Below are 23,534 nucleotides of genomic sequence, written 5' to 3'. Positions count from 1 at the left end.
TCGGTGGCAAAAAGTGTCATAATAAATCTGGAGAACTCTCCCATTTTTGTACACAACACCAGCCTTAGCATCTGGGTTATAAGGGCTCAATGAATCATTGTCAGATGACAAATAATGTGTTTTCCTTAAATAAGGTCATAAGTCAGTGGCGACAAATTAGTGCTGATGAGTGCTACAGCGTCTTGGATTTGCAGTCCCCCTGGGACTACAGCAGATTAATCTATGCTTCCTGCTGCAAGCGGAAACGGACAAGATAATCGACATAAGATAATTACATTCAGTTCTTTTCCTGCTTCTCCCTTTTTGTTTCACTATTATTTTGGTATGTCACACTGTAGATTCACAGACATTATGTTTTTTCCCCACTCAACCAGTAGTTAGTAGATGATTCATGTGTGTTAAAAAAAAGTAGTATTGTACATCCTATAGTCATGTGGAACTTCAGGATTAAAGTCTGACACCTCTGAACACACAAAGATTGCTCCTGATAAAAGCAGTGAAATGAGCATACAATGGACAAAACAGATTGCACGAATGGCTAGCAAACAGTAACCATACTGTGGCTAGCAAACCTGTGCCATACGGTTCTCCTAGCATTCACAAAGTTGAATCAGTTCATCTGGACACAAGTTTGTTGTAGAGATACATTTCGCCACTCAATCCAAGTGACTTCTTCAGTCTGAGCTGGTGGTGAATACCCCAACCTTATATGCAGCCGATTTGCCGTATCTCTACAACAAACTTGTGTCCAGATGAACTAATTCAACTTTGTGGACTTGTGTACCTGGATTATTGAGCATGCATCAAGAGGTTCTCCTAGCAGTTGATTTTTGCTAATATCTATGGAATACATTTTCGCCTAGTCTTTTTTGCATTGTTGAATCATCAACACTGATCTTGGCTAAAGCTATATAACACACACACACACAAAAACACAAAGAATTACATTCTTTAATGGGCGGCACACAGCAAGAAGGTCCTGGTTTTGATCCCCAGGTGGGGCGGTCCGGGTCCTTTCTGTGTGGAGTTTGCATGTTCTCCCCATGTCTGCGTGGGTTTTCTCCGGGTGCTCTGATTTCCTCCCATAGTCCAAAGACGTGCAAGTGAGGTGAATTGGAGACACTAAATTGTCCACGACTGTGTTTGATATAATCTTGAGAGGTGATGAACCTGTGTAATGAGTTTGACACTCTTTGGTTACATTCATGACAGGAACGATAGTTACTCATTACACAAGGTTCATCAAGTCACAAGGTTATATCGAACACAGTCATGGACAATTTAGTATCTCCAATTCACCTCACCTGCACGTCTTTGGACTGTGGGAGAAAACCCTGTCGGAGCACCTGGAGTAAACCCACGCAGGCACGGGGAGAACATACAAACTCCACACAGAAAGGACCTGGACCGCCCCACCTGGGGATCGAACCCAGGATCTTCCTGCTGTGAGGCGGCAGTGCTAGCTACCCATTTAGCCACCATGCTGTGTAATACGTTACAGTCATGAATGTAACCAAAAGTGGAAAACATGACATTTAAATACTAATACACAAACAAACAAACAAACATTCTGTCTTGTGACTGGTTTGACTGTCTTCTAGAATATAAATGAAATTAAATAAATAAATGAATAATATTTAATATAGCATAGTTCCTGTTGTGTAGCTGGTATAAACTTAAATCCTAGGTTAAATTTTATTGATATTTTATATAATTATTATGTTATTTTAATAGTAATAAAGTCATATTTACAAATGTATTGGTAGAAAGGGTAAAAAAAACGTGTTTCTTCTTCATTCTTAAATCATATTTCTTAAAATGCACTGAATTAAAATGCAAACTCTAATTTTAAAAAATACAATATAAATAATTAATCATTTTAATTTAAATTTAATTTCATGATATGCTGAGGTAACTATTGATCTGTTTGTTTTTAAAGAAAGTACTGTGGTGAAAGTGCTGCCTCCCGTTTCACAGATACATAAACAGACGGCTCGTTCGGCTGTGTTCCAACTCGCGTACTACCTTCCTACATAGGATCACTATTCTACCCCTAGCGTCTTTACAATTTCTACATACTACTGAGTAGGGTACTGTGCGGTTTGGGACGCAGCATTCCCCTATGTCTGCCAGGTACAGATCGAGTGTGACAGAAGGATGTATTCTTTGCTAAATGCTAACTGAATTGTGAATGTGCTGCAGTAAAAAGACTTTAATTATATACATTAGCAGATGAATATTAGAAGCTGTGTGTTAAAATGTGTGGTAGTGAATATAAGGAAGGGAGGCTGGTACAAAGCTAACGTTAGCAATGTAGCTCGTCAGGTTCATTGCTGTTAAATAACTAGCTAACTAGATGCGATGTGTTTGATATTAAACAGGTAAGTATCTGTTGTAAGTTGCTTTTGTTGTGTATCTAACTAACGCTATTGCTGTTCTATCCTGTTATGCACTTGTAGCTTGTCGTTTAATGCAGCGTTAAACATGCCCAGACTTGCAGAAACGTAGACATAGGCGTCATGATCCTGTTAATTAAGCTGGTAATAACTTCAGCCACAAATCAGAAAAAGTTGGGACGGCATTGAAAAAGCAAATAATAAAAAACACAGAGTTTCTTACATTAACTTTGACTTTTATTTCACTGCAGACAGGATGAACCTGAGATATTTCATGTTTTATCTGCTCAACTTCAATTCATTCATTAATAAACATCCATTCCTGCATTTCAGGCCTGCAACACATTCCAAAAAAAGTTGGGACAGTAAAGCATTTACCACTTTGTAATGTTGTCGTTCCTTTTCACCACACTTAAAAGACGTTTTGGCACCGAGGAGACCAAGTGATTTAGTGTTTTAGCTTTTATTTTATCTCATTCTTCCTGCAAACACGTCTTAAATTGTGCAACAGTACGGGGTCGTCGTCGTCACATTTTTCGTTTCAAAATTCTTCACACATTCTCTATTGGGGACAGATCAGGACTGCAGGCAGGCCAGTCCAGTACCCGTACCCTCTTCTTCCACAGCCATGATTTTGTAATGTGTGCAGCATGTGGTTTTGCATCGTCTTGTTGGAAAAGATGACGTCTTGAAGGCAGCACATGTTGCTCTAAGATCTCAGTGTACTTTTCTGCATTAATGCTGCCATCACAGAAGTGTAAATGACCTTTGCCAAGGGCACTGACACAGCCCCATACCATGACAGACCCTGACTTTTGGACTTGTTGCTGATAACAGTCTGGATGGTTCTTTTCGTCTTTGCTCCGGAGCACACAGCATCCATTTTTTCCAAAAAAGACCTGGAGTGCTGATTCATCTGACCAAAATACACGTTTCCACTGCATGATGGTCCATCCTAGATGCCTCCAACCACAGAAAAGTCGATGCCACTTCTGGACATTGTTAACATAAGGCTTATTTTTTGCACAGTAAAGTTTTAAGTGGCATTTGTGCATGTAACTCTGTATTGTAGTGCTTGACAAAGGTTTGCCAAAGTAATCCCTCACCCATGTGGTTATATCAGCTATATCAGCTGTCTGAGGGATCGAAGGTCCCAACTTTTTTTGGAATGTGTTGCAGGCCTGAAATGCAGGAATAAAGGTTTATTAATAAATGAAATGAAGCTGAGCAGGTAAAACATGAAATATCTTGGGTTCAAACTGGGTTCAAATCTTGGGTTCAAAGTAAATGTAAAAAAACACTGCATTTTTATATTATTTGCATTTTCCATACTGTCCCAACTTTTCCTGATTTGGGGTTGTATATTGTTGCCAGTGAATACAATGCTCAGGTGTGTGCTTACTTGTTTTTGTATCTTGTTTTGGATCTAACAGATATTTAATGACTTCCATCTATTTCTAATGTTTGTTACAGAATATCTCATGGTCGCCCAGCTTGCACCATCAGCATGGCCACATGTAGCTTGTGGATTTATAAGAGAAGCCTGTATTCATGACAGAATAATGGTTAGTACCTGTCCAGCATATGCATTAATCCATGTCTGCTTGAACGAAAATGGATGAAGAAGATACTGGATCAATTCCAGCGTTGCAGACTCGCAAAATGCCCAATGCTACGTTTGAAGATGAAAAACCCACCTTCCATACTAACCAGAAACCTCCTGGGAACTCTGAACCATTCCAATTGTCGGGAAGTATTCAAGTGCCATACACAATAAACAGATACCTACGAGACTACCAACGTGAGGGTGTTAAATTCATCTATGACAACTATGTGAAGTCTAGAGGTTGCATCCTGGGAGATGACATGGGCCTTGGGAAAACTGTTCAGGTACTTTTTATATTCTTGAAGAGCAATTTAAATGTACGCTTACCTTTTTTATTTTGTTTTTTTTTTACTCCAGCCTGTATTCTGCTTTGCAAAATAGAGCCAATTAAGTATTATTTGCATGCATCATCATTATCAGCGACACACTGGTCTCATAATATAATAATTATATAATTATACACTGATCAGCCATAACATTAAAACCACCTCCTTGTTTCTACACTCACTGTCCATTTTATCAGCTCCACTTACCTTATAGAAGCACTTTGTAGTTCTACAATTAATCACCCTGTTCGTCAATGGTCAGGACCCCCACACGACCATCACAGAGCAGGTATTATTTGGGTGTTGAATAATTCTCAGCCCTGCAGTGACACTGACATGGTGGTGGTGTGTTAGTGTGTGTTGTGCTGGTATGAGTGGATCAGACACAGCAGCGCTGCTGGAGTTTTCAAATACCGTGTCCACTCACTGTCCACTCTATTAGACACTCCTACCTAGCTGGTCCACCTTGTAGATGTAAAGTCAGAGACGATCGCTCATCTATTGCTGCTGTTTGAGTTGGTCATCTTCTAGACCTTCATCAGTGGTCACAGAAAGATGCACATGGGGAGCTGTTGGCTGAATATTTTTGGTTGGTGGACTATTCTCAGTCCAGCAGTGACAGTGAGATCAGCGCTGCTGTGTCTGATCCACTCATACCAGCACAACACACACTTACACACCACCACCATGTCAGTGTCACTGCAGTGCTGAAAATGACCCACCACCCAAATAATACCTGCTCTGTAGTGGTCCTGTGAGAGTCCTGACCATTGAAGAACAGAATGAAAGGGGGCTAGCAAACATGCAGAGAAACAGATGGACTACAGTCAGTAATTGTAGAACTACAAAGTGCTTCTATATGGTAAGTGGATCTGATCAAATGGACAGTGAGTGTAGAAACAAGGAGGTGGTTTTAATGTTATGGCTGATCGGTGTATAATATAAGTAATTATATGAATGCAAGTTCAAATGGACTCACTGACCATGATACCACCATGATTATTAAGCGCATTCATTTTACCTTTAACAAGTACATTCTACACATTATTACATTCTACATATTATTATTATTATTGCTAATATATATATTAATGCACAGTTGTGATTGATTTTAATGGCAAAGCTGCAACAATTACTTTCCTTAGTTCACAAACCATTAAAAGTTTCATTAGTTGGAAAGGAGATGAAACAAAGTGGTAAACATACCTCTGTCCTTACTTTTTTGAGTGTGTAACAGGCAACAAATTCTAAATGTGTTTACGTTTAACATTTGCTTGGTACTTTTGTCAGTTAAATATAGGTCCAAGAAAATTTACAAACACACATTCTGGTTTGTATCACATTTTACAAAATGGCCCAACTTTTGGTTTGTAGTTATAAAAATTAATATATACAGTACTGTGTATATACTGTAATATACTGTACAGTATATTGTATAAATACTGTATATTCTTAAAAGGGTCAATTTCTGGAAAGCTGACATTGTACATTTGTGCTGCAGTCAGTGATTGTTTTATACAGGTAGCATATATGACCAAAGACTAGCCACAAAGTAGGTGTAACTACTACATTTTTGGCAGGTTATCAGCTTTTTGGCTGCTGTTCTGCAGAAGACAGGGACATGGGAGGATGTTAAGAATAACAGGCCAGAGTTTTTGCAGACACAGGTCCCCTCAAAGCAGTCCAAAGTTAAGAAGGTACAATAATAAAGCTTCTGGTCATTTTACATCTATTTATTTGATTGATGTCCTCACTGACAAAATGCTTTTTTAAATAGGTTTTTCTCATTGTTTCTCCTCTGTCTGTGCTGTACAACTGGAAAGACGAGTTGGACACTTGGGGCCATTTTAAGACCGTTGTTGTACATGGTGTTCGAAAGGAGGAGGAATTGGCCCGTGTGAATAGAGGAAGATGTGAAATCGCTCTGACTACATATGAGACCCTCAGACTTTGTCTAGACCAATTCAACAGGTAAACTGCTACAAAACCTTTCGCTTTTTCATAGTGTTTTAACGTTTATGTTCACACGGCAGGTGTTTTTTGCCTTATATGCAACTTAAATGTGTCTTATTATGACTGTAAACTGCATTGAAATATTATTATTATATGGGGGTTTTAAAAATATTTAGACCCCTTTTTTTGTGCGCTTTGTGTTTGATATTAAATGGATATAACTGCCATTTATAACTTGTGAAAAGTGAAATCATAATTGTAGGTTTTTTTTTAACATGATTTAAAATAAAAAAACCTGAAATCTCTTATTCACAAATATACTCAGACCCTTTTCTCTGTGTAGACTGGCCAGTAGTCTGGCACTCCAAATTGAGGTCAGATCCATCATGTTTGCTTTAATTATGTTTGAGTTGTACCAAGAACTTAATTAGAGTCCACCAGTTGATTGGACATAATTTGGAAAGGCACGAGTCCATTCTTTTCTCAGTGGGTAGCACTGTCTCCTCACAGCAAGAAGGTCCTGGGTTCGATCCCCAGGTGGGTGGTCTGGGTCCTTTCTGTGTGGAGTTTGCATGTTCTTGCTGTGTCTACCTGGGTTTCATCTGGGTGCTCCGGTTTCCTCCCACAGTCCAAAGACAAGCAATTGAGGTGAATTGGAGACACTAAACTGTCCATGACTGTGTTTGATATAACCTTGTGGACACTAACCGAAGTGTGTAAAACATGACGTTAAAATCCTAATAAACAAACAAACAAACTGGCCAGTGGTCTGGCACTCCAAACTGAGGTCAGATCCATCATGTTTGCTTTAATTATTCTTAAGACGTGCCAAGAACCTAATTATATCCACCAACTGATTGGACATAATTTGGAAAGGCATTAGTCTATTTTTCTTCAACTACTTACTAGTGACATAAGCTTCTGTCCCAAGTGTTCTCCTCACTAAGAGCATAGATGCTTAATCACTTAACATTTAGCCACAGAAAAAGACTCAGTAGCAGTAGACAATTGGTGCCATAACATGTTTAGGATTCATACTTTCTGTGTTGTTTTGATATTTGATTAAGAAATTGATTGAGTAGATTGAAAATAATTAGAATGAGTAAATTATAAGTAAATACACACAGGTAAGTATGTAATAAATTACCTACATTAATCTGTTCTGCAAAATAAAAGGACGTTTGTGTTATTATTTACAGAACATGTTTCCATAGGCTTAAATTAGGTGATTAAAATAGGGCGGCAAGGTGGCTAAGTGGGTAGCACTGTCTCCTCACAGCAAGAGAGTCCTGGGTTTGATTCCCAGGTGGGGTGGTCTGGGTCCTTTCTGTGTGGAGTTTGCATGTTCTCTGATGTGTACAGCCAACCACCTATTCAGATTTAGATAATATGAAGACAATATTCCATATTGAAAGGTGATTAGATCTAGCACTGTGGAAAAAATTAAACATCACCCCCACACTGTGCAAAATAACATAGCTTGTTGAGCTTTCTCACTAGGACAATAATTGCTTTTTCCTTTTTTCTTTCCCTAATTTCACCACAGTATTGACTGGACTGCTGTCATTGTGGATGAGGTTCACAAGCTGAAAAACAATAAGTCACAGATCACACAGGCAATGAAAGAGTTGAGATGCAGCGTGCGTGTGGGTTTAACCGGTACTATTTTACAAAACAACCTTGAGGAACTGTGGTGCGTCATGGATTGGTGAGTCATGAGTGCTCCTGTCCTGTTAATTGTTTAACTCTCAGTTTTATCATGTACCAATAATCCTGATCAGCTTGTTTTGTGGTTCTTCACCTTGTTCAGGGCTGTCCCTGGATGTCTGGGTTTACTGGGAAGTTTTAAGAACAGGTTCTCAGATCCCATCGAACAAGGACAGAAACACAGCGCAACGAAGAGAACCTTGGCTCAAGGACGCAAGGCGGTTCAGTCTCTGGCTAAAAGACTGTGCCGACGGTTCCTCAGGAGAACCAAAGCTCTTATCAGGGACCAGCTACCTAAAAAAGATGATCGGGTAAGTCTGTTTGTTCAACTCCAATTCCTCCTCGAAATTTACATTTTCTTTTATATGTCCTAAAACACATAAGAACCTTAATTCAAGCCTAATCAGCTCCAAATTAGGCAACTATACTTGACAAAAATGTCAAACAACAACTCAAAGAAATTAAGCACATGTAACTCAGTGCTTTGACTGAGGCTTTACCTCAACCATTCTTGCACAAATAAGCCTGATTGCAGACCCACGTATTTAAACCAAGTATGAAAACAAATCCCCTGCTTGGTGTAAAAAAATAAATAAAAACAGAGCACTCAGGTGGCACAGCTGTAAATTATGCCAGCTCACTACTGCTGGGGTCCAGGATTCAAATCCTCAGCTGTGCTACTGCCAGTCGGGTGTCTACATAGAGGCTGATTGGTTGTGTCTGGGGCGTGTGGCAGCGACATATTGCTGTCCTGTCCGAGGTGTGTTGCTGCAATGCACCCAGTGATTCCTGAGAGGCTTGACTCGTTACGACCCTGACCAGGATAAAGTTGTGGTAAAATAATGCACTTGACAATCTTGAAAATCATGTGTAGACAAATTTATTTAACCAATAACCTATTGTTAAGTTATTGGTTAAATAACCCCCCAAATGGCCGCTCAGGTGGCTCAGCGGTAAAAACACTCGCTGGAACCAGAGCTGGGATCTTGAATACATCGTATCGAATCTCAGCTCTGCCTGCCGGCCAGGCTGAGCAGCCACATGAACAGCGATTGGCCTGTTGTTCAGATAGGGGTGGGATTAAGCCGGAAGGGGTCTCTCTCTCATAACTAATGCAATTACGACCTCTGCTGGCTGATAGATGGCGCCTGTACAGAGATGAGAAAAGAGTGCTCTCAGGGTGTGTCTCTCTGTACACAGTGCTGAGCTGCACTGAACTCGTCAAAGTGTACGTGATAAGATGCATACAGCTGCTGCCCACACGCCGGAGGGGACGTAGGTTAGCTTCTTTTTCCTCAATCGGAGCGGGGATCGGCAGTGGTGGAGAGGAAGCATGACGCAATTGGGCAATTGGACGTGCTAAAAGGAAAAAAAAGCATAAACAAAATATATAAAATAAATAAATAAGCCCCCAAAAAGTGCATGTCACGGTCAGGAATGTATTAAATCATGGGCTGATGGTGGTTACTAGTACTACTCATGTTAAATGCAGCAGATCAGTATAAAGACCTGAGTGACTTGAATAAAAGCCAAATCATTATGACCAGAAAACTGGTATTAAGTATTTATGAAACAGCATGGGGTGCTCAGTCAGCCATGGTGAGGTATTCACTGACAGTCGTCCAAGAAGGGACAGGCCTCGAAGGTAATATGGTGGTGGATTCCAAAGGATATGAAGGCTGTGGCATCTGGTACGGACAGTATAACGAATTAGGCGTCGGTAATACATGGGTCTAAAAAGTTTGTTCTAGCTTGTTACCCATGATCATTATTTTTATTTGAAGACAAAGGATAATACATGAATATAGTAATTGAATTCTAACTCTTGTCCCTGACTTGTCCCTCACATAGGTGGTGTACTGCGCTCTGACAGATTTTCAGCAAACAGTGTATCAAGCGGTGCTGGACACAGACGATGTAAAGTTGTTACTGCAGAGCTCGGAGAAATGTCCCTGCAGGAGTGGACGCTCCAGAAGAAAGTGCTGCTTCGGGCTTAATTCTGATAGAAACCTGTACTTCAGCTATCTGGCTATACTGAGGAAGGTTGCCAATCATGTAGCTCTGCTGCAGTCCAGAGAAGGAACCAGTGAAAAACAGGCAGGTTTTGTGAGTGCTGGTGTGTAAATGGTGGTTTTATTTGTTACGTAGCTACACTATATACCAAACGTGAAACAACCAAGAACGTGTTGGACATGTCAGACATCCCAGTCAAAAATCATATGTTAGTTATTTCGGCATATCAACTATCCAATTTAACCCAAAGGTGTTTAGAGGTTAAAGTAAGGTCTTCGTCCAGGCCTTTGAAGATTCTTTGTCTCCAAATTTGCCAAACCATGTGTTCTGCACCGTAGCTCAGTGATCGATCAGGTCCTTTACGCAGTAGGTTTTTGTTTGGTTTTATGTAAGCCCGAACATATAAACTGTGCTTTGATCTGGAGCTAAAACGGTTTCTTAGCCCGTCTGGTGCCATCTGCCAGTAATCAGTTGCATGTATTACACAAAATACTGTGATTTTGCATCAAAAGCTTCCTATAAACCATTAATTTAAATGAAAAATGCAATACCAATGGAATTGCATGAAATTAAGAGCTTTAGTGAGTGAAAGCTGTAAAACAAACCAAACAATATTTATGCATTTTCATTAGAACTTCATAAACGTAATGACCAGTTATGCCCTGTCCAGTAAATTTAAGTTAGCACTGTGGTGTATAGCAGATAATGGCAGTTCAGCAATGTGGGTTCAATCTTCACCCCTGGTTATTTTTTTATGTCTTACTGGGGTTCTTCCAAAAACAAGCCGGTGTCTGATCTAGTTTCTTAGTATGAAGGAAGGGATTAAGTGAGCGAATAAGGTAAATCACTGGGTGAGTGAGTAAATGGGTCATAGACTGGCGATATGTTTGGAGGATTCCTATCCTGGACCCACCATGACTTTGATTAAAGTGGCTACTGGTGATGAAGGAATGTAATGAAACTACATAAGTATGAAAACGAAGTGCCAACTTACGAACACCTGGAACAATTAAGCGTTAATAAATGGCCTTCAGTACATCATCAATGATGCATACACTGATCAGCCTTAACATTAAAACCACCTCCTTGTTTCTACACTCACTGTCCATTTGATCAGCTCCACTTACCATATAGACGCACTTTGAAGTTCTACAATTACTGACTGTAGTCCATCTATTTCTCTACATACTTTATTGGCCTGCTTTCACCCTGTTCTTCAATGGTCAGGACCCCCACAGGACCACTACAGAGCAGGTATTATTTAGCTGGTGGATCATTCTCAGCACTGCAGTGACACTGACATGGTGGTGGTGTGTTATTGTGTGTTGTGCTGGTATGAGTGGATCAGACACAGCAGCACTGCTGGAGTTTTTAAATGCCGTGTCCACTCTATTAGGTTCTCCTACCTAGTTGGTCCACCTTGTAGATGTAAAGTCAGAGACGATCGCTCATCTATTGCTGCTGTTTGAGTTGGTCATCTTCTAGACCTTCATCAGTGAACACAGGACGCTGCCCATGGGGCGCTGTGGATGTTTTTGGTAGGTGGACTATTCTCAGTCCAGCAGTGACAGTGAGGTGTTTAAAAACTCCATCAGAGCTGCTGTGTCTTATTCACTCATACCAGCACAACACACACTAACACACCACCACCATGTCAGTGTCACTGCAGTAATGAGAATGATTCACCACCTAAATAATACCTGCTCTGTAGTGGTCCTGTGGGGGTCCTGACCATTGAAGAACAGCATGAAAGGGGGCTAACAAAGCATGCAGAGTAACAGATGGACTACAGTCAGTAATTGTAAAACTACAAAGTGCTTCTATATGGTAAGTGGAGCTGATAAGTGACAATGTGTGTAGAAACAAGGAGGTGGTTTTAATGTTATGGCTTATCAGTGTATTAGCCATAATATTTGCATTTCCTCACATATCCTGATTTAGTATATTGAAGCAGTAATGACAATATGTTTATATAGTACAGTAACATAACATACAGTAAATGTGTTTTTCATGCATATCCTCTTCAATATGCTCTATAGAAATTACCTCCTTGTTATTCTGACTTTTTTAGCAGTCACCATGAGTTTTGTCCTACAGATTTCTTACTTTATATCCTCTTTCTCACAGAAGAAATATGTGACGGCTATCTGTGAGCAAGTCTTCAAGAAGTTTCCAGAGTTTTCAGAAAGATGCAAGCAGGCTGCGTTTGAGGCCCTGTCAGACCCCATCTACAGCGGCAAAATGAAGGTTAAACATTTAGGTTTCATCATCTCATATAGCAAGGCTAGAGAATTAAACTTGCACCATATTCCAGTTCGGAGCTTTGTGTGATTGAAAGCCTTTACCACTTGGTATAAAGGTAACCTAGTGGGTAGAGATTTGAGCTATCAATGAGAAGGTTGTGGGTTTGGGGATCAGTCAGAAGGTGGTTGGGCCCTTGAGCAAGGCCCTTAACCTATGTCCAGAGGTGCCCCACACTGGCTGACCCTGCACTTGGAAACTGGCCCCAGATTCTTAACAAGCTGGGATACACAGAAAAAGAAAATCATTGCATTGTATATGTATATATGAAAAAATAAAGACTCGATTTCATTACATTCCACTGGTCGACTGAAACCCAGAACTTTAAATCCAAGTCTTCATGTACTCCAGATTTTGTTCTGGTATTGATGGGAGGAACAATCCATCCTGTGGCTAACTCTGGCCTGAAATAGCTTTGCCTCGCTAGCTGTGGATACACTTCTTTGGGAAACAACAAGAGCAGTATTTAGCGTTCTACATCTGCCTCCAAAGTGCCTGTTCCCCCTCATCAGCAGAACCTTGAGGGTGCTGTTATTGGCAGGTGTTCCAGTTCTGGCGCCAGTAGAGTAAACACTCTGAACATTCTTTGGTGTTGAATACGGAACGGAGGAAGACAGCCGAGAGACAGTTGTGCTAATGCGAATCATTTAATCATTTCATTCTTTTATACTTGTTTATTAGAGACCCTTGTTATGTTGTTTTAAAACTGTCATTTTGTACAGTAATTCATTGTTTGTGTTTCAGGTTCTGCAAAGGTTGATTAATCACTTCATCACGAGAAAAGACAAGGTTCTTCTTTTTTCACTTTCCACCAAGGTGAGGTTTCTGCCACCGTACAGACTTATGTGCATTCCTTTATAAAGTGGGCCTGCTTTCACTGCTGCTGCTTTTGGATGGGTTGACAGTTACCATGTAAAAGATACTTAGGCTAAAGTTTATAAAGCTTTACCTGGAAATGATCTGCATTTCTCATGAAATGTGGCTTAATATTTATTAAAGTCATGATGATAGTCAGTCACAGTCTAGACTAAAATAGAAATGTGAGCTTTATGCACCTGGACTTAACTTAGTCAGTCAGATGCTATAGTTAAAGGGGTGAGATTATACAGGTGCTGGTCATAAAATTAGAATATCATGAAAAAGTTGATTTATTTCAGTAATTCCATTCAAAAAGTGAAACTTGTATATTATATTCATTCATTACAAATGTTTTAATGTTGATGATTATAACTGACAACTAATGAAAACCCCAAATTCAGTATCTCAGAAAATTAGAATATTACTTAAGACCAATACAAAAAAAGGATTTTTAGAAATGTTGGCCAACTGAAAAGTATGAAGATGAAAAGTATGAGCATGTACAGAACCCAATACTTAGTTGGGGCTCCTTTTGCCTGGATTACTGCAGCAATGTGGCGTGGCATGGAGTCCATCAGTCTGTGGCACTGCTCAGGTGTTATGAGAGCCCAGGTTGCTCTGATAGTGGCCTTCAGCTCTTCTGAATTGTTGGGTCTGGCGTATCACATCTTCCTCTTCACAATACCCCATAGATTTTCTATGGGGTTAAGGTCAGGTGAGTTTGCTGGCCAATTAAGAACAGGGATACCATGGTCCTTAAACCAGGTACTGGTAGCTTTGGCACTGTGTACAGGTGCCAAGTCCTGTTGGAAAATGAAATCTGCATCTCCATAAAGTTGGTCAGCAGCAGGAAGCATGAAGTGCTCTAAAACTTCCTAGTAGACGGCTGCGTTGACCTTGGACCTCAGAAAACACAGTGGACCAACACCAGCAGATGACATGGCACTCCGAACCATCACTGACTGTGGAAACTTTACACTGGACCTCAAACAACATGGATTCTGTGCCTCTCCTCTCTTCCTCCAGACTCTGGGACCTTGATTTCCAAAGGTAATGCAAAATTTACTTTCATCAGAGAACATAACTTTGGACCACTCAGCAGTCCTTTTTGTCTTTAGCCCAGGCAAGACGCTTCTGACGCTGTCTCTTGTTCAAGAGTGGCTTGGCACAAGGAATGCGACAGTTGAAACCCATGTCTTGCATATGTCTGTGCGTGGTGGTTCTTGAAGCACTGACTCCAGCTGCAGTCCACTCTTTGTGAATCTCCCCCACATTTTTGAATGGGTTTTGTTTCACAATCCTCTCCAGGGTGCGGTTATCCCTATTGCTTGTACACTTTTTTTCTACCACATCTTTTCCTTCCCTTCACCTCTCTATTAATGTGCTTGGACACAGAGCTCTGTGAACAGCCAGCCTCTTTAGCAATGACCTTTTGTGTCTTGCCCTCCTTGTGCAAGGTGTCAATGGTCGTCTTTTGGACAACTGTCAAGTCAGCAGTCTTCCCCATGATTGTGTAGCCTACAGAACTAGACTGAGAGACCATTTAAAGGCCTTTGCAGGTGTTTTGAGTTAATTAGCTGATTAGAGTGTGGCACCAGGTGTCTTCAATATTGTACCTAGTCACAATATTCTAATTTTCTGAGATACTGAATTTGGGGTTTTCATTAGTTGTCAGTTATAAACATCAACATTAAAAGAAATAAACATTTGAAATATATCAGTCTGTGTGTAATGAATGAATATAATATACAAGTTTCACTTTTTGAATGGAATTACTGAAATAAATAAACTTTTTCATGATATTCTAATTTTATGACCAGCACCTGTATGTGTAGCTTGTCGAGGTGCTCTGCACCATAAAAAAAACTTGGTCTGTCTGCTTTTTACAAGAACTTTCAGTTAACACAGGCCACACCCCAATCAGTGCAGGGCTCTAGAGTGCGACCAATTTGGTCGCACATGCGACCTAATTTCTCAATGGTGCGACTAAAAAAAATCTCAGGTCGCACCGGTGCGACCAGCAGTTCAAGGGGAAAAAAGTCTCCGCTACTCTGAAAGTCTTCCCGTGGTTCAACAACAGACACACATCAGGCCCATATCATGGTCTAAACCAATCAGAGACAGTGAAGGGCGGGACAATATTGTATCGGTGATATGTGAGCGACATTCAGCTCAACCAATCAGAATGCAGCACCGGACGTTCAGTTAGTTTAGTTTTGTATATGAGACTCGCCGGACGGCCAAAGTATAAAAGTTCGGTTTCTGGAGCTAGGCAGTTTAAAGTGTTGTAACGCTTACTGAAGTCCTGACTAAACCGTTACAGTGAAGTCTACCTTGTCGTGTGCTTTTATTCCCACACATTCATCACCACACAGCAAGAGACCCGTAACAGTGGTGAGCCGACCCTCTAGTAGCAATAGGCTAATGCTAGCGGTTAAGTGCGACGATAGCGAAAGTAAAAACACAATAATATTCTCGTTAAGTAAAATATAAAAATAACTAAAAGACAGTGAAGTGTTAGAATACATGTAATCAAAATACACAGTGAGTGCACCGCAATCGATTTTGGGAATCTGTGTAAAAGATCCAGTAAAGCCGATAATATAATGCACTTTATTTAAGATTACACTCTAACACTAGAGCCCCATACACACACACACACACACACACAAAAAAAAAAATATATATATATATATATATATATACATACATACATACATACATACAGTGTATCACAAAAGTGAGTACACCCCTCACATTTCTGCAAATATTTCATTATATCTTTTCATGGGACAACACTATAGAAATAAAACTTGGATATAAGTTAGAGTAGTCAGTGTACAACTTGTATAGCAGTGTAGATTTACTGTCTTCTGAAAATAACTCAACACACAGCCATTAATGTCTAAATGGCTGGCAACATAAGTGAGTACACCCCACAGTGAACATGTCCAAATTGTGCCCAAAGTGTCAATATTTTGTGTGACCACCATTATTATCCAGCACTGCCTTAACCCTCCTGGGCATGGAATTCACCAGAGCTGCACAGGTTGCTACTGGAATCCTCTTCCACTCCTCCATGATGACATCATGGAGCTGGTGGATGTTAGACACCTTGAACTCCTCCACCTTCCACTTGAGGATGCGCCACAGGTGCTCAATTGGGTTTAGTCCATCACCTTTACCTTCAGCTTCCTCAGCAAGGCAGTTGTCATCTTGGAGGTTGTGTTTGGGGTCGTTATCCTGTTGGAAAACTGCCATGAGGCCCAGTTTTTGAAGGGAGGGGATCATGCTCTGTTTCAGAATGTCACAGTACATGTTGGAATTCATGTTTCCCTCAATGAACTGCAGCTCCCCAGTGCCAGCAACACTCATGCAGCCCAAGACCATGATGCTACCACCACCATGCTTGACTGTAGGCAACATACAGTTGTCTTGGTACTTCTCACCAGGGCGCCGCCACACATGCTGGACACCATCTGAGCCAAACAAGTTTATCTTGGTCTCGTCAGACCACAGGGCATTCCAGTAATCCATGTTCTTGGACTGCTTGTCTTCAGCAAACTGTTTGCGGGCTTTCTTGTGCGTCAGCTTTCTTCTGGGATGACGACCATGCAGACCGAGTTGATGCAGTGTGCGGCGTATGGTCTGAGCACTGACAGGCTGACCTCCCACATCTTCAACCTCTGCAGCAATGCTGGCAGCACTCATGTGTCTATTTTTTAAAGCCAACCTCTGGATATGACGCCGAACACGTGGACTCAACTTCTTTGGTCGACCCTGGCGAAGCCTGTTCCGAGTGGAACCTGTCCTGGAAAACCGTTGTATGACCTTGGCCACCATGCTGTAGCTCAGTTTCAGGGTGTTAGCAATCTTCTTATAGCCCAGGCCATCTTTGTGGAGAGCAACAATTCTATTTCTCACATCCTCAGAGAGTTCTTTGCCATGAGGTGCCATGTTGAATATCCAGTGGCCAGTATGAGAGAATTGTACCCAAAACACCAAATTTAACAGCCCTGCTCCCCATTTACACCTGGGACCTTGACACATGACACCAGGGAGGGACAACGACACATTTGGGCACAATTTGGACATGTTCACTGTGGGGTGTACTCACTTATGTTGCCAGCTATTTAGACATCAATGGCTGTGTGTTGAGTTATTTTCAGAAGACGGTAAATCTACACTGCTATACAAGCTGTACACTGACTACTCTAAGTTATATCCAAGTTTCATGTCTATAGTGTTGTCCCATGAAAAGATATAATGAAATATTTGCAGAATTGTGAGGGGTGTACTCACTTTTGTGATACACTGTACATACATGAATAGATATACTCTATTATTATTATAATTTTTATAATAGTGTACTATAATGAGATTATAATACTATAATTAACTGTAAAGAGCATGGGAAAACCATGGCTGTCAAAATTGTATTTGTGACTGGTTCTAATACATTTTGAATTGAAAGGATGAAAAGCACAATGCATCTATAAAACACATTACATGCCGCAGTAAATGCACTGCCCAAGTGTCCCCTCTCCCCACTGCCTTTCAGCGGCAGACAGCAACAAACATCAACAGACGAGGCCATGTTGACCAGACTGTTATTTAATCATTTACAAGTCAATATTGCCTATATGGACAGCGAAAAAACAAGTGAACCTGTAAAACTAAGGTGTTAAATGCGATGCAGTTGAAAATTAGGGTGCACCTAACTTTTGTGCTGGTGCACCTAAGAAAAAAAGTTAGGCGCACCAGTGCAACGAGTGCAAAAAGTTAGTCTAGAGCCCTGCAGTGTTAATTTAGGCAAGGCAGGGCAAGTTTATTTATATAGCACCTTTCATATGCTGCAATTATTCAATGTGCTTTACAAATTACAAAATACATCCAAACACATATCTTAACAGTTTTCCTAAAATCAGGGAAAAATACCCCACCCATCTGCCCATATATACCGACTGATCTAAAACAACTGACCAAGTCACAGCTGCAATGACCACAGATCACACAAGGGAAAAACAACTCACCTCTTCTCACCTCTATATTCTCAGCAGAAGCATATGCTCTTCTCATGGCACTAGAATACGAAGACTCATGAACAAGTGGAACACCTTGATATGTACAGACTCCAAATCATGCCTTCAAGCACTAAACACACCTACAACCGCACACCCAACAATACTCAAAATACAGAGCACCATAAAATAACTTACAGACAAAAAGTTCGATATTAGACTATGCTGGATACGGACACTTCGGAATACTGGGAAATAAAAGGTCTGACCAGCTGGCTAGAAGAACACTACAAAAAGTCATTAACTTCAAACTTCCACCAACGGACATCAAACCCCTTATAAATGAATACATTACACATAAATGGCAACTTCATTGGAACACACAAACAAATGATAAACTACATTAGATTCACCCCAACGTCAGAAATAAACCAAAAATACACCATGGAAAACGCACAGATTAGGCCATTCCAATTTGACACACAAACATTTACTAATCCAACATGTACATGTGACTTGTTCAAGTTAGTGTAAACAATAAAAGAAGCAGAAATTTGGAATTGAGTACAAAAGGTCATTTATAACAATCTGTTTTTTTAGAGGTAAAAATATAAGACAGATTTATTTTTAAAACGGCATTATCAACATAAACAGAGTGAACATGCCTGTTTACTTTCAGGAAATGGGCAATGGCTATTAAACCCTTTTTTCTTTCGGTTGCTGACGTATATTGAAGTCACCGCAGTGGATAATTCTGGTCTGAATTCCTGTGCAGTCCCAACACTCTTGGAAACATAGTAGACATAGCCAATAATTTCTGTGTAGACTAGTGTTAAAATTAAAATACAAGCAATAAAGCACTGGTTTATGATTAATTGACGAATTAAACCATTTAAGAAGACAATCTACATTTTGCAAGAAGATTGAATTCAATCAGAAAATTGGAATTGAGCACTATCGTCATATATGCCTATATCCTTTTTGATTTAACAATGGAACGTGACCTCTTTCTAGCTCCTAGATATTTTAGAGAGTTACTGCATGGCTGAGGGGCTGGAGTACCGCAGACTAGATGGAACCACCAAGTCTAAAGATCGCATTCACATTGTCAAGGAATTTAACAGCACCACTGATATCAACCTGTGTCTGGTGTCTACCATGTAAGTGTTGCTTGTTATTTACAGGACAAGTTTTTTATTAGGATTTTACATCTGAGTATACAGTAGATATAGTGCTCACTTTTTGATGTGTAAGCTTGTTGTTTTTGATTGTAACTGCTGCTATTTGGCTTAATGTTTTTTAAGGGCCGGTGGTCTTGGACTGAACTTTGTTGGAGCTAATGTTGTTGTACTGTTTGATCCAACATGGAATCCAGCAAATGACCTTCAGGCTATAGACAGGTGAGGCAGCTCAGCTACATTAGGAAGTATTTTTTAATTCATCATATACTTCTGGTTTCATATATGTTCCACATTCCAGCTCATTAAAGGAAATGTGAAATGAAACAAAGAGAACTTGGATGAATACCCAACACATTGTTTAAGTTATTTAAAAAAATGATTGCCTATGTGGTTACTAAATCAAACAATTTACCAAATACGGTAAAGGCCTGATTGTAGACAGACAGCTATCAAAGTCAAGCAGTCAGTTTCCTTCAAGTTTCTGAAGGAACACTATGCCACAATCTCAGAATATTTCAGAGCAGCGTAGATTGGAAAAGTTTTTAATATACAAGTCTGGAAAGAGTTACAAAGTCATTCAGAAGACTCCACCAAACCACAGTGAGAGCCATTATATCCTAGTGAAGGAAATTTGGAACAGTGACAAATTCACCCAGGAGACCCAGGGCTGCAATTCTTCCAAGGTCTCAGTAACACGTATCCAATAAGTAACAAAAAAACATTTTATCAGTCATCCATGGCATTCTGGTTCAATATGGGTATAAATATGAGGTGGCTTTATTGTCAAAACGGCATTTGTCAACATAAACAGATTAATGAAGTCTGACCTGGCTGCTCCCATATTCAGAGTCGCCACAGCGGATCATTTTGGTCCACCTTCCCATTTGGTCACATCATTTTTAGTAACATAGCAGACCTTGCCAATTATTTCCGTAAAGAATACTGTTAAAAATAATATACAAGGCGCACAGGTGGCGCAGCGGGATGTTTTGCTAGCACACCAGCACAGAGTTTCTGAACTCCTCGGTTCAAAACTCAGTGTTGCCTCCGGTCGGCTGGGCTCCATCTGGCGGGCATAATTGGCAGTGCCTGTAGCAGATATTAACTGGCCACTGTATCTGCAGGGTGGGGGCCGGACTATGTGTGGGTGGGTGGGTCTTCATACGCTGTGTAAAGACCCTGATTGGAGGAAGAGACGCCTGTGCAGAATGCAGGGGCGAGAAGAGGAGGGCTGTACACATGTTGGAAGAGGCGTGTACAGCGACATGCTCTCCTTGGATGCAATCTGGTATCTCTCAGCAGCAGAAGACAAAACTGAGTGCGCTAAATCGGAAGAAATGGTTTAAAATTAACTTACAAATTAAACCCTCAACAAGCACACTACCTTTTCAATTTTGTAAGCAAAATTTAACTCTTTCATTATCAGTCCACTCTTTGACCATGTTGCTACAGTTGTAAGTACAATTAAATTTGTACCTAATGAAGTGGATCCTTACATATACAGCATCTATTGTTTATGTTGTTTTTGTTTTGATCCACAGGGCATATCGCATTGGGCAGTGTAGAGATGTGAAAGTTTTCCGATTCATTTCTCTTGGTACAGTGGAGGAAATTATCTATCTGCGTCAGATTTACAAACAGGTAGTTCATGTTGTGCAACTAGGATTTCATTTAATAATATATTACTGTGTGTTGGTGCATGAAGTAAGTAGAATTAAGCTAATGAGAGATTTTATGTAACCCAATTTGGTTTCTCAACAACGTTTTTTTTAACCAGATTGCGCTTGTTTTTCTTTCTGAATTGCATAGTGAGACACTTGTAATGCAGCAGTGCAAGTCAAAAGTGCCCGTTCACAAATAATTTTATTTTACTTTGGCCTGGTTTCATTGACCATGTTAGGTGACGTGACCCCAGGATGTGTTACATAGTGTTAACACTACAGAGATTGATACGTTTCTGTAGTAAGAGTTTATTATTATTTTTTTATTTCGAGTTTGAAATGAAATTGCAAATGTTGTTATACAATTTTAAAATCAGTTAATGAACATATAAAATAAAGCTTTTTTTTAATGTCATTTTTATCAACCACTTTATTCTGGTCATCATTGCAGTAGGTCCATTTTTATTGGCAAACATTGGGCACATGAAAGAAATACAGTACATTGGACAGGTCACCAATTCGTCACGAGGAAAGGCTTCGGTCATACATCTCCCCCCAGACACAGCCAGTAATGTCTGTGTAGATGCCCAGCTGGCTGATAGTGACAGTGAGATTCTAACTTGGATCTCATCGGTGATAGCCTAGCATAATAGCTGCTGGGTTATTAGAGCACCTGAAACATTTTATCTTTTTTTTTTTTTTTTGACTTCTGAAGTCCACTATCATATGTACTTTCACCGACTAGGCATAACATTATGACAGGTGAAGTGAATAACACTGATTATCGCTTCATCACGGCACCTGTTAGTGGGTGGGATATATTAGTGATGGTGGCAGGGTCATGGGCGGCCAAGGCTCATTGATGCATGTGGGGAGAGAACAGAATCCAACAGACGAGCTACTGTAGCTCAAATTGTTGAAGAAGGTAATGCTGGTTCTGATTAAAAGGTGTTTAGACTCCATGCCTGGATGGGTCAGGGCTGTTTTGGCAGCAAAAGGGGGACCCGCACAAAATTAGGAAGGTGGACATAATGATATGCCTGATCGGTGTATAATATTTTCATATCTTCAATATTATCAATTATCATATATTATAGAATGTAATGTTTTCATATTCAGTCAAAGTTAATGAAAAAAATGTAAATATAAGTTGTTAAAATGCTGTTTTGATGGACCTAATTGGCCTTAATTTTTTTGTTAAATGGGTGATGTAGCAGTTGCAGTCGTCTGTGATTGGAAAGGAGAATGCAAGACGGTACTTTGAGGCAGTACAGGGTACCGAAGGTCAAGCAGGTGAACTGTTTGGAATCAGGAACCTGTTCCGCTTTCAGACTAATGGGACATGCCTCACGCACCGCATCCTGGAGGTTAGTGCTCGGCATCTTTAAGTTTCTCATTAATTGGTGTCATATTTAAATCGAACTGTAACCCATCTATATGAGCTTCCTTTATTTATAAAGTAGTAAGTCAAGTTCATTGGTCTTGTGGTATTATCTTAAAGACCACTTACCCAATTATTCTCGATGTTCAAGAAAAAATGCAGGTCAAACATCAAACTGTGATTAAACAGAAAAAAAAATACTAGAATCGACTGATGAATAGTTGATTTTTATTTTTTTTTTATTCCTTTTTTTTTTAATGCATTTTCCTCCCGATTTAGTGCACTCAATTTTGTCTTCCGCTGCTGAGAGATACCAGATTGCATCTGAGGAGAGCACGTCGCTGTACATGCCTCTTCCGACATGTGCACAGCCCTCCTATTCTAGCCCCTGCACTCTGCACAGGCGTCTCTTCCACCAATCAGGGTCCTTACACAGCGTATGAAGTCTCACCCACCCACACATAGTCCGGTCCCCACCCTGCAGATACGATGGCCAATTAGTATCGATTAGTATTGATTTTTAATAATTATATAATTTACGTACGTGCCACTATGAGAAGTCTTTGTGGTACTGATTTCACAAGATGTTAACATTTTTTTTGCTTTGGTACCACATTATGCTCTACTGAATTTACATCTTATGACTGGCAGGGCTTTCAGTGTACACTGATATTATTATTATTTTGCTTATGGAACATATACTCCGTGACGTGGTGCAATTTCATGCTGAAAAAACCAATATAACGGGTGAATTGTAACATGGTCTGCAGCAATACCCAAATAGGCTGTGGCACTGAGACAATGTTTCCCTTAACCACTAAACCACTAAATGTTCCTAATATCCCACTAACCATTTCACCACCGGCAGCAGCCTGAAAGGCATATTAGGTCCATGGATTAATGTCCTATCATTTTAGTTCTTGCACTGCTGACAGGAGTGGAACCTGATGTGGTCTTCTGCTCTTTTAGCTCATCCACATCAGGGTTCGATGTGTTGTGCATTCTAAGGTTTTTAAACAGTGGGTATTTCATTTACTGTAGCCTTTCTGTCAGCTTGAACCAGTTTGGTCATTTTCAAATGACCCTTCTCACTAATTTGTATCCATTTAATCTCGACAATAAGATAGCTT

General features: G+C 40.2%; 1 protein-coding gene across 1 annotated transcript in view; it reads left to right on the top strand.

Annotated features, from left to right (window-relative positions):
* The first annotated feature begins 4,013 nt into the window (after positions 1-4,013).
* ercc6l2 (excision repair cross-complementation group 6-like 2) overlaps positions 4,014-23,534 on the top strand; it is a 28,199-nt gene continuing 8,678 nt past the window's right edge. Inside the window, exons 1-12 of the mRNA XM_062998325.1 lie at positions 4,014-4,286; positions 5,909-6,025; positions 6,106-6,299; positions 7,828-7,989; positions 8,092-8,299; positions 9,840-10,085; positions 12,129-12,248; positions 13,047-13,118; positions 19,196-19,341; positions 19,486-19,581; positions 20,904-21,003; positions 22,238-22,390. Coding sequence (XP_062854395.1) covers positions 4,059-4,286; positions 5,909-6,025; positions 6,106-6,299; positions 7,828-7,989; positions 8,092-8,299; positions 9,840-10,085; positions 12,129-12,248; positions 13,047-13,118; positions 19,196-19,341; positions 19,486-19,581; positions 20,904-21,003; positions 22,238-22,390 — 1,842 coding nt within the window. The 5' untranslated portion in view covers positions 4,014-4,058. The remainder of the gene's footprint in view (positions 4,287-5,908; positions 6,026-6,105; positions 6,300-7,827; positions 7,990-8,091; positions 8,300-9,839; positions 10,086-12,128; positions 12,249-13,046; positions 13,119-19,195; positions 19,342-19,485; positions 19,582-20,903; positions 21,004-22,237; positions 22,391-23,534) is intronic.

The sequence above is a fragment of the Trichomycterus rosablanca genome, chromosome 7 (assembly GCF_030014385.1).
Source record: "Trichomycterus rosablanca isolate fTriRos1 chromosome 7, fTriRos1.hap1, whole genome shotgun sequence".
Lineage (NCBI taxonomy): Eukaryota > Metazoa > Chordata > Actinopteri > Siluriformes > Trichomycteridae > Trichomycterus > Trichomycterus rosablanca.
This window is presented reverse-complemented; position numbering and strand designations above follow the sequence as displayed.